This window comes from Prionailurus viverrinus, chromosome X, assembly GCF_022837055.1.
Source record: "Prionailurus viverrinus isolate Anna chromosome X, UM_Priviv_1.0, whole genome shotgun sequence".
In the NCBI taxonomy this organism is placed as follows: domain Eukaryota; kingdom Metazoa; phylum Chordata; class Mammalia; order Carnivora; family Felidae; genus Prionailurus; species Prionailurus viverrinus.
Genome location: NC_062579.1, coordinates 41,479,673 through 41,492,311, shown reverse-complemented (window position 1 = coordinate 41,492,311; position 12,639 = coordinate 41,479,673). Strand labels below are relative to the sequence as shown.

Sequence of the window (12,639 nt, the reverse complement as noted above, 5' to 3'; positions counted from 1 at the left end):
CAGCCCAAGCATACTAAGACACTTGGGTATGCACTTAGAACATGTACTGTATTTGTATACTGAACATTACAATATACTGATGAAAATAATTGAAGAACTAAGCAAATGGAGAGGCATACTATGTTCAAAGATAGAAATATTCAATATAGTAAAGATGTCAACTTTCTCCATATTGATCTATAGGTGTAATACAATTTATTTTTTTAATTTTTTTTAATGTTTATTTTTGAGACAGAGAGAGACAGAGCATGAATGGGGGAGGGGCAGAGAGAGAGGGAGACACAGAATCGGAAGCAGGCTCCAGGCTCTGAGCCATCAGCCCAGAGCCCGACGCGGGGCTGGAACTCACAGACCGCGAGATCATGACCTGAGCTGAAGTAGGACGCTTAACCGACTGAGCCACCCAGGCGCCCCAATGTGTAGTACAATTTAATATCCAAATTCCATCAAGATTTTTGTACACATGGACAAGCTTATTTTAAAATTGTTATGAAAAGTCACAGGCCCTGAAATAGCTTAAATAATCTTGAAAAAGAATAAAGTGTCAGTCAGGAATGACTTTGTGTGATAAGAAGACTTACTATATAGCTACACTACTCAAGACTGTGTGGTATTAGTGCAGGTATAGGCACATAGATCAGTGGAGCAGAATAGACAGCCCAGAAATAGAACCACACAAATATGTTTATCTTGTTTTTTTACAGTGGTGCAAGAACAGTTCAGTGGAGAAAGGATAGCCTTTTCAACAAATGGCACTGAGGTAATTGAACATCCATAGTCAAAAAAAATATCTTGATCTAAACCTAACACTTAATATAAAAATTAACTCAAAAGTGAATTACAGACTTAAATATAAAACTTTGAAACTTTGAGGGGAAAATACATAAAATATTTGGGGTTTAGGTCCAAAGAGTTCTTAGGCCTGGCAGCAAAAGTATGATCAATAAAGGAGAAATTGATAAATTGGATGTCATAAAAATTAAAAACTTTTACTCTGCAAAACCCATTGTAAAGAGGTTTAAAAAATAAGTGCAGACTAGAGGAAAATATTTTCAAATCAAGTCTCCAACAAGGAATTACTATCAAGAATATATAAATAGTTCTCAAAACCCAACAGTAAAAATACAAAACAAAGAAAAACCAACAAAAATCCAATTAGAAAATGGGCAAAGATGTGAGGATATAGAGACAGATTGCATATAAGCACATGAAAAGATGTCCAATATCATTAACCATGAGGCAGATTCAAATTAAAACCACAATGAGATATTGCTATACACCTATCAGAATGGCTAAAATAGAAGTTAGTGACAACATCATATGCTGGGGAGGATATGGAGACATTGGATCACTCTGTGTTGCTGGTAAGAATGTAAGATGGTATAGTCGCTCTGGAAAATAGTTTGGCAGTTTCTTATAAAGCTAAACATGCAATTATTACTATATGTTCCAGTAAACGCACTCTTTATCTTAAATAAAACTTTTGGTCACACAGACAACTATACACAAATATCCATAATAGATTTGTTTGTCACAGCCAAAAATTGGAAACATCCCAGATGCCCTTCAACAGGTAAATGTTTAAACAAACTGTATTATATATACACCATGGACTATGACTCAGCAATAAAAAATTAACTATTGATACACCAAACAACTTGGATGATACAGAGTATTATGCCAAATGAATAAAAGCCTGTCTTAAGCAGCTACATACTATTTGATTTCATTTCCATAAAATTTTAGAAATGACAAAACATTAGAAATGTTGAATAGATTTGTAGTACCAGTGGTTATTGACTGCAATGATGGGACATGAATTTATATATGTGATCTGTGTAGAAGTTGTTTTGTGCCAGTCTCAGTCTGTCAATAACCAACGTTGTGGCTGGACTGGCCCTTGTGGTTCTTACAGAGATTGCAAGATGCCCTCAGCAACAACCATCAGGAAATTTTGAAAATAAAAGTTTATTACTTGCACATTCTGGAAATTATATAACACATCTGGAGCATCACAGCAAGGTCATGGGGAGTCAGGGGAGAGTAGGTAAGGACCTAGGGTTCTCCTTTTATTGGGGTGTAGGGTGGGGGCCTTAGGTTTCCAGGGCTCACTCATTAATAATGAAGTTAAAAAATAGCAGGAAATTAAAGTATGGGAAGAGAAAAAACAAGTGGCCCAAATGATCTCTAAAACAAAGGAGTCTGGGGTGGGGTGGGGGCAGCCCAGCTTTTATCTAGACTTGTAGCTGGTACTGTGTTTATTCAAGATAGTCATCTTAAAGTGGATACCTCAAATAAAATGAATAGTGAGGTATCTACTTAATAACCAAGAGCTCAAGATTTCCTTTATAAGAAAAGGCCCTAGAGGCAGTGCACACAATGGCAAAGGTCCTCTGTCCATCGCTCCCCCTGCATCCACCTTGCAGCAATTTCTTCGTCATCCTTCTGTCACGTTGCAGCAATGACTTTAGCTGGTTGGGAAACACGGTCATCAAAATTAACAGTTTAGTGTGTAACTAAAACCTTGTGAAACCTAAAGTAAAGCTGAATTCAGAAAATGTGCAATGGCAGGGTGGCAGAAATCAACCACAATCACTGGAGACCCTCGGGGATGCAGATATGCATGGCAGGGGATATTTGATTATTTTGGCAATTATGTTAATTATGCACAGGTATTTACTGTGGTTTCTCTCCTCAAATACACTACACGCAGACTGATTAAAAAATTCTCCAATGCAAAAAAAAAAGAATAAATAAAAGAAAGTGGATACCTCTTTTATGTAGATGACTTGGCAATCAATCAAAGCTTAAGTCAAGGCACTTGCATTTCAAAAAAGAAAGGCCAACTGTCAGAGCTTACACATAAAGCTTGGGAAATTTGAGTAAGATTGGTGAATTTTATCGATAAAAATATTCTAGTTGTCATACTACAGTTTTGTAAAATACTACCATTGGGGGGAACTGGGTAAAGGGTACAAGGGATGTTTCCATATATAATATATATAATTATATATAATTATATATGTTATATATATTGTATATATATAATATATATAATTATATATAATTATATATAATTATAATAACATACAATTATATATAACATATATAATATATATAATATATTACAACTGTATGCATATCTATAATTATCTCAATAAAAAGTTCAACAATAATAAGTCTGTCATGATGTGCCTAGGCATTGTTCTAAATACCATGCTCCACTAAAAGGAACCAGAGCTCTTTATAGAAATGTGTAATTCCAGGGCTGGGAGTATAAACATCTAAGGAGAGCGTGGAGCATATAGCTGCAAAAAATAAGGAAATGGTCAAAGATTAATGGGGAAACGTAAAAGGACATAGGATCCTGTTTTAAAAGGCTCCTATGGACCAAAGTTGGAATACTTTGACCCTAAAAAAATTAGTTCACTGTAAATGATTGAATTGGAGGTTATTATTACTCCTACTCTTTACTCTGCAAACTGATAATTCAAGGCAAAGAATTAAATGTATACCCTGCCTTTAAGGGAGAAACAGTAGTCCATCCACACTTGGTAAGAGAAAGTTCATGTTTATGGATGAAAGTCAGCTAATAAAAGTAGAAGGAAAATTAGAATTACAAAATCACCATTTTATAACCAAATGGCACTGAAATGATTGGTTCAGTCAAAAGTTATCAATGGATTCCTAAACAATTAGGCAAAAGTTGAAAAGGAACAAGATATTCACACAGTGTCAAAATAACACCCCTCAGATTACTTGCTTATTGAAAAAGGAAAACTGTACCTCCATAATGGAGAAATCTGAAAGTCATTATCTTAATGAAGATATAGCATTTTGTATCATTACTACTGGAATAACTTGACATCATGAACCTCTTAGGTGATGCAATATGAAGTATACAACATCTGCCAAAACAACATACTTGCCAAAATGTGTAACTTGAATCTAATCAAGCCTTTAGATCTGACCTTTAGCTGTATAGGAAAAATATTGGGTAGGAGAGCAATCTAAAAAAGGACACTGTAGGGAAAAAATTAGGCAAAATCAGTAAGTGATTGGCCTGGTTGATTATTGTGATTTTTTTAAACTTAAAAGTTTTTTTATTTAAATTCCAGTTAATTAACATACAGTGTAATATTAGCTTCAGGTTTAAAATTCAGTGTTTCATCACTTATATACAACACCCAGTGTTTATCACATAAAGTGCCCTCCTTAATCCCCATCACCTGTTTAACCCATCCCCTGGCCCACCACCCCTCCAGCAACCCTCAGTTTGTTCTCTATAGTTAAGAGTCTGTTTTGTGGTTTTCCTTTCTTTTTTCCCCAATGTTCATCTGTTTTTTCTCTTAAATTCCACAGATGAGTGAAACCATATGGTATGTGTCTTTCTCTGACTTATTTTGCTTAGCATAATACTTTCTAGCTCCATCCATGTCATTGCAAAAGGCAAGATTTCATTCTTTTTGATGGCTGAGTAATATTCCACTGTATATTCATACCACATCTTTATCCATTCATCAGTCACTGGACGTTTGGCCTCCTTCTATAATTTGCCTATTGTTGATAATGCTGCTATAAACATAGAGGTGCATGTGTACTTTTGAATCAGTGTTTTTGTGTCCTTTGAGTAAATGCCTGGTAGTGCAATTGCTGGATCATAAGGTAGTTCTGTTATTAATTTTCTGAGCAAACCCCATACTGTTTTTCCAAGTCCCAATAGCTTATTTTTCCTTTTGTTTCCATTGCCTCAGAAGATATATCTAGAAAAAAGTGCTATAGATGTCACAAAGGTTACTGCCTATGATCTCTTATAGGATTTTGATGGATTCCTGTCTCGCATTTAGGTCTTTAATTCATTTTAAATGTATTTTTGTGTATGGTGTAAGAAAGTGGTCTAGTTTCATTCTTTTGCATGTTGCTGTCCAGTTTTCCCAACACCATTTGTTGAAGAGACTGTCTTTTGTCCATTGGATATTCTTTCCAGCTTTGTTGAAGATTAGTTGTGGGTTCATTTCTGGGTTTTCTATTATGCTCCATTGATCTGTGTGTCTATTTTTGTGGACTGGCCTGGTTAATTAAAAACAAAATTCAAGGTCATGGGAAAAATGACAGTGAGATTGTTCCAGATTAAAAAGACTAAAAACAAATAACCAAAATTAATGTATGAATTTTAATTAAACCTGCATTAAGGGAGAAACTGTTTATAAAGCACATTTAGGCAACAATTGAGGAAATATATATATATATATATATATATATACACACACATATATATATATACATATATATACACATATATATGTATATATATATGTATATATACTGGGAGTTAGATGAAATGGGGGAATTATTGATTTGTAGACGTGATAATGATACTGTGGCTATACAAGAAGTTATGCCTTGTTAACCTTAAAAATAAAGCTGACAGTTATTTTAGCGGCAAAATTGGGTTTATTTGGGAATAGCACAGAATTGCAATCCAGGACAAGCAAGCTATGGCAAAACCATAGGTAAGTCCGACAAACAAAGGAGAGTAACATTATTTTAAGGGGAAGGAGAAGGAGGGAGTTGGGAAGGGTTGTTTTGAACAAAAGTCCTTTGGAGAAAAGCAAGATTCAAGGTGATACCCATTTCTCGTTGGCTGAATTGCAGGGGTAGTGGGTTTCTTGCAGGAGATGCAATGTACATCTTCCCTGTTAAGATAAGCCTGCATTTGACCATTCTTTCCTATTGAGATGGTTCTGTTAGGGGTCTGTAATCGACAATTCTTCCTATAATTGGCACTGAATGGTAGCATTTTCCTACCAGCCTCCCCTTCCAGCATCCCCAGCCCACTTCAGTGAGGTTTTCCATTAATTATTGTCACAGCCTTTATTCCCAGGACATGAGTGCTGAAATATTGAGAGATGAAGTGGCATTGATGTGTATATATGACTTAAAAATGTTTTTCAGAGGGGCGCCTGGGTGGCGCAGTCGGTTAAGCGTCCGACTTCAGCCAGGTCATGATCTCGCGGTCTGTGGGTTCGAGCCCCGCGTCAGGCTCTGGGCTGATGGCTCAGAGCCTGGAGCCTGTTTCCGATTCTGTGTCTCCCTCTCTCTCTGCCCCTCCCCTGTTCATGCTCTGTTTCTCTCTGTCCCAAAAATAAATAAAAGTTGAAAAAAAAAATTTAAAAAAAAAATGTTTTTCAGAAAATATATACACACATGCATGAATGTAGATATATATGACAAAATGTTAAGAATTATTGAGCCTAAGCTATGGATAGACCTCTGCTTGTAGCCAGTGTGTGTAGCTGTCACTACCTAATTCAGGAAGCGCTTTTTGGAAGATTTCTCACTGTTTTCCCAGGTGCTGAATACACCTCAGATAAGAAGATCCATGCTCATTTTGTGGGGTCTCTCCTCTGGCCAGGCGAAATGATCACATCAATCTCCAAAGAACAAAGCTGCAGCTTCACATGCATGCTTGTCAGAGCTGTTAATTTTTCTTGGTATAGATGGACTAATTAATGTATTTTTTCTTCTTTTACCTCTTATTCTTTTTTTATTTTATTTTTATTTTTTTTACCTCTTATTCTTAAATGTCACTTAAACAAGTGACCTTCTTGTCCTGTATTGAAGTAACATACAGTTTCTTTCTTTGGGTCCACTAGTGTGTTGTAACATAGTACTGTGGGTCATCATTTTTATTAGTACAATTACACACTACACATTTTGTCTATGTTTCAGTTTGTCTCTTCTACACTAGATGAACAGTGCTTTTTATAAATTGTTCTGCCTGCTTCCACATGCATGCCAGATAAAAGGTCTGCAGCATTTCCAGTGTTTCAATATTTTAAGGGTAGGCTTCTGATTGGAATGAACAATAGACAATAATACTTAGGAGAAGAGGGAGCTGATAGGCTCAGCCAGAATTTCAGGCCAGTAAAGGCTGTTTTGATAGGGTCAAAGGAAGGGTCTCTACATCATATTCAACAAGTGGCCAATCAGGCTGATGCAATGAGGCTGCTCGGTAACTTACTAGGAAACGAGGGGCAGTGGGCACGCGCTTGAAAGGCTGCAGGCGCCATGGGCAGAGTGAGAAACGGCGCAAACACCCAGCAGCTGCAGGGGCAAAAACGGCCCGGGGATCCCGCCGCAGCCTGCGCAGCCATCGCGGTCATGGGCGCACGGCGCCCCCCTTTCCAAGTCCGCGTGGGGAGCCACGCGGCGGGGAGGAAGCCGGCGGCCGCCCGGCGGGATTCCGCAAGGTTGCGGCGGAAGCGCTGGTGGCGGCGAGCCCGGGAGGCAGCCTCCAGAGGCCCGCTACCAGCCCCAAAGCCGCCGGCGCCCGCCGCGTCCCCGGGGGAGATGGACCTGGGCGCTCAGCGGGAGCGCTGGGAGACGTTCAGGAAGCGGCGGGGCCTCAGCTGCGAGGGCGCCGCCAAGTTCCTGCTGGACACCTTCGAGTACCCGGGCCTGGTGTACCACACCGGCGGCTGCCACTGCGGCGCGGTCCGCTTCGCCGTCTGGGCCCCCGCAGACCTGCGCGTGGTGGATTGCAGCTGCAGGCTGTGCAGGAAGAAGCAGCACCGGCACTTCCTCGTCCCGGCCTCGCGCTTCACTCTCCTGCTGGGCGCCGAGAGCATCGTCACGTACCGATCCCACACGCACCCGGCGCTGCACAGCTTCTGCAGCAGGTGCGGGGTGCAGAGTTTCCACGCGTCTGTCTCTGACCCCGGGGTTTACGGCGTCGCCCCGCACTGCCTGGACGCGGGCACCGTGCGCAGTGTGGTCATCGAGGAGGTCGACGGTGGCAACTGGGGGGAGGAGGCCACGAAGGAGCTCAAGGCCATCCAGAACGCGTCTCCCGAGTGAGCCCCTGCCTCTCCTGAAGAGGAGCAGTGACTGGGGCCGCCACCCGCCTGAAACGTGCCCGGTGTCCTTTGAGGGGGCCACCTCAGTGCTTGTGAAGGAATTACTGTATGAAAGAGGTCGGTTTCTGGACTGGGGAACCCGTGATGTCGCGCCAAGCTTCCACCCCTTCCCTCTCAGTGTGTTTCAACGGACTTGCTTATAATCAAAAAACTGAGCACACATGTGTCTGTGAACAGCCCTAGTCTTCCAATCCCGTCAGCAAGCAGTGCTTCTACCTTTGCAGGTCGCCTTGCATAACACTCAGTTGTATTATTCTTCCTACAGTTTTCACAGATCATTTTCAGATTATTCATATGTACTGTACCGTTATGGTGCTATTGTGAGCAAGGTTGTTTTTAAATGGTCGCATCTGGCATGTAAGACCACTCACTATATCTAAACACTTTTGTAGACCTTTACGAGGACGTTTTCTGTTGATTATCTGTGTGCGTGTGTGTGTTAGGTACGCACTCACGTTTTCGCTACTTAGAGATGTGCGTTATTTTCGGTCACAGTGTTTATTTAATGTATTTGTGTATAGTAGGTTTAAGGTTCATTAGTGTTACATACCTCATTGCACCTATGTTTTCAAATGATGTTGCCATTTTGCTTGGTTTTGTTTTAGAAACTGCCTCTGGGAAGGGGGATGGGGAGACAAGAATGAGAAAAGGTATCTGTGGACTGTATGTACACCCTCTTTGATGTTTTGAAATTCCTATCTTGAATATGTGTTAAGTATTCAGATAAAGTGTTCAGAAATGAGTACCTAATAACTGAAAAGTATCTATTTCTATGTTGTACATTACAATCAGCATTAATTTATATGTAATTTCTTTATACCTGAGATTTTTATCAGACAATAGGTGATGAGTGTCTTTTCCTGTTAAATGATATGTACAAAAACCATCATTTAATAGCTTCATAGAATTAAAAAATGTAGATCTTACATAACTCATTTAACCAACCTGATGGATGGATTGATTACCTGTTTTCTGATGGATGGATGGATGGATGGATGGTTGGTTCTGATGGATAGTTACCTTTTTTCCCAACTTTTCACTATAATAACAATATTTTGAAGGAGTAAAGTACAAATAAATATTCTCAGTGTTCTCTGACTTGGATAAAAGGCCTGGAGCTCTTTCCATCTCTCTTGCTGTCTGTCTCTTCTGTACAAGTGCATACAATATGCATTGAATTGTTTAACTTGACATATCTATCAACAAATTAAAAATGAACTAAGTAGGTATTTGTTTCCATGTATTTTTCAAATAATGTGACAGCCATCACACAGAGAAGCTATCATCCTTCAATCCTTACCTCCCATTTACCATCATTCCCCCACCCCAGACTGGTGTAAGAGAATTTATGACCTGGTTTTCCTAACATGTACCTCTATTCCTGAAGCTCCTCCTTTGTTATTTGGAATAGCTTGGTCCAGCTCTTTACCGTGTAGAGGTTGGGTTGAGGTAGAAAAAGAATAGAGGGAGAGAGACGATGAACATACATATATGCCCCCCAGGAGATTCGGTCATCTTGGTGGTCAGAAAATAATTGCACCTAGAGTTACACCTATATGATATTCCATTGCATGGATGAGATCTAGAGAGGAAAAAATGACTCAAGACTTCATGCTTCTACCACGTCAGTGTTTCTGTACAAATGAACTCATGTATGTATAGCTTTCTTTCTAAGAGTGACTTCTCTTTCAAAGTGAATATTGACTTTTCTGCTTCTCTATGCTATGTACAAATCATGAGTTTGATCTGTTAAAAACTCATGTTCAAGAGTTTCAGAGAGCATTATTAACCTGCATACCATTTATGGATCCTAGGCTGCCTTCAGTGTTTGAGAATACAGGTAGGGGACAGTTGTGTGGTGAAAAGGGATGGGAGACAGTGCTAGAACTTGAGGATGGACAAGCTGTTGGGGGAAAGTATATCTCCCAGATATCTGAGGATGGAGATTTGGAGAGGAAGAGAATCAATTGGCAGCTTAGAACCAATGAGGAATGCTGGGGAAAGGAGAGAGGTGTTTAAGGGAATCTTTAGGGGGTTTTGGCACAGGTTGTGTGATGTCAGTGTCTTTTTCCCCTACTTCCAAAGAAGGCTTTAATGTTGCTTTATGTATTAGATTTTTCCCCCGTTGCACAAAAAATATAATACATTTTCAAGCTGTATATTAAATGTTTGTCTATGCATCATGAAAGTTATCGTGGACACTGACCATGGTCCGTGTGCCATGCTTTAGGCATCTCTTCAAGGAAAGTGCGAGGACTGGGCATTTGGGCCTGGGCTGAAATGCCAACTCTTCTACTTACTGCTGTCTGGCTTTGTAAAATCTGTAAAAACCCACAGTCTCCTTCACTGTGAAGACTGAATGAAGTCATAAATATAATCTGGCACAGTGACTGACACGTAGCAAGCACACAACAAGAACTTGCTGTGGTTATTGCCCTTATCAGATCAGGACACTGATAAACAGAATCAATGGTCATAATTGTATCCAGCTCTAGGATTAAGACACTTCCATGTGCACTCTCTCAGGTGCCATTTTTTGGCTACTTAAAGTGAGAGTCAGAAGATTCCAGTAATGGGGTAAAAGGATTAGTAAGCCACAAGTCTACAGGATGTTCTATTCCCTTTTAATGGATCCATCAGACAATATCCACTTCTCGGTCCTCATAAACATGTTCCTGTCTTCATCCATATATGCTGTTAACAGGGGAATCACCTTAGATGGAACCTCATCCTACCCCACCTCAGACCCAATTTTCTCTCCAGCTTTACCCCATTTTATGCCTACTGGGTGCCCAGCACTGCTCTCCATGCTAGAATAGAGCAGTGAACAAAATTCAGTGCCTAGGCCCCTATCATTTCTGTCTGGTGGATGAGAGAGACAAATAACCACAAGCTTAAAACAGACTGTAGCTAGAACAAGAACAAGGTGCTGAGGGAGCACAGAAAAAAGGCCACTACTCTTGGACCAGTTAATGATTTTCTCTGGGCTTTAGTTTCAGGGTCCTCATCTCTAAAATTTCCATGTTAATAATTCTCCTTCCTAATCTTGTATATTTCTAGGATGAGATATAAAGGAACATAAAGAAACCAGGTAGGGGCGCCTGGGTGGCCCAGTTGGTTAAGTGTCCAACTTCCATTCAGGCCATTATCTCGCGGTTCCTTAGCTCAAGCCCTTCGTGGGGCTCTGTGCTGACATCTAAGAGCCTGGAGCCTGCTTCAGATTCTATGTCTCCCTCTCTCTGCCCCTCCCCCCCCTCTCTATCTCTCTCAAAATAATAAACATTAAAAAAAATTTTTTTTAAAGACAGAGAGACCAGCTACATTTCAGGAGAAACCATGAACTCTGTGCCATGTTAGTCACACATCAGGTGGTAGGGAAAGCATTCCAAGACCCCAGGGAATCTAGTCCATTCTAGGGAATGGGGGCAGGATGGGTGCCATTTCCATCTTTTCCTCTATGTCTTCACATCTACAGAAAGGGCTTCTTTTATTTATATGGTATTCTTAAAATGATAGATTATAAGTAAAGTTAGTCCTCACAGGCCATGCTATAAAAGGTGGTACCAGCAGTAGCACATCACCCTCCGGTGGACATTGTAAGTAACATCACATTATTGGATAATTTTACTGTAACACTTGAGAAATTCAAAGGGGATGGGTGATGCTTTCCTCCCCAGAGTCTCTGGGAAAGAACCCCAGTAGTTGGAATGCTTTTCTCTACAATAAGCGTTCCAGAAAGAACAGTATCAAGCAGAAAAAGAAGGCCTGTCTCTTTCTATGTGGCTCTTGTCCTGAAATAGGAAATCTTTCATAAAATCATTGCCCCCAGATTTTATTTCCCATTTCCCTTTTCTCACTGAATAAAATCTTGCACTAGTTAATATATTAAGAAAAGAACCTCCGTCAGTAAATTTCAGGTCTTCAACTGTGTCTTTTCATCCAGTTTTGATGGATGCATTATTTTTGCTTTTTATCATCCTATGAACTGAGACCTCCAGCCACCACACTGCCTCCCATTAGTATGCCAAATCCTGAAATAGATCCTGCAATATACACCTGGTCTTAGTCTTTGTGGAGTTCACGGTGGAGACAGAAAACCAAACAATAAACTTCAACAAACTGCAGTAGGTTCTCACAGTGATGCGGGAATTCAAAACATCGTGATAATACATATCAAGATGAGGGCAAGCCATAGCCTTTCAAAGGAAGAGACTTTCCATATGAGACGTAACAAATAAATAGGAGTTGGTCAGGTGGAAAGTGGAACTAGAATTTCCCAGAGAAAGTAATATATATGAGGTCTTGGAAGTCAGAGAGAGTTTGATGCACATGAGGAACAGACTTCTAGTCTGGCCTCAATATCAGATCATAAATTGTATTTGCTTGTTTTCTATAAGCATTTTGAGGGTAAGGACCCTATTCAATTCTTTCTGAACCCCAAATTCTCAGTACAGTATCTGATCTATCAATATTCAGTATCTATACATGTAGAGCGCCCACGATGTGCCAAGCACTGAAATAAAACTACTATTGAATTTTGATAAAAATTCAGACTTTATAAAGTATATAACTTAAAATACAGATATTTCTTGCCCATGGCAAAAAATTTTCAGAAAAATGTATGTATCATTTGAATAAAAAGGAGTGAAAAAACAACTAACCAATGTTTTATTTTTGTTTTTGTTTTTACACAGAGAAAGGCCATATTTCTGATTTCAAA

The 12,639-nt window shown here is 39.7% G+C and overlaps 1 protein-coding gene across 1 annotated transcript; it reads left to right on the top strand.

Moving 5' to 3' along the window:
- Nucleotides 1-7,071: 7,071 nt before the first annotated feature.
- On the top strand, nt 7,072-8,183 carry CENPVL3 (centromere protein V like 3). The gene has a single exon (XM_047844537.1). The coding sequence runs from the start codon at nt 7,072-7,074 to the stop codon at nt 7,858-7,860; it is 789 nt and encodes a 262-aa protein (XP_047700493.1). The 3' UTR covers nt 7,861-8,183.
- Nucleotides 8,184-12,639: the final 4,456 nt, after the last annotated feature.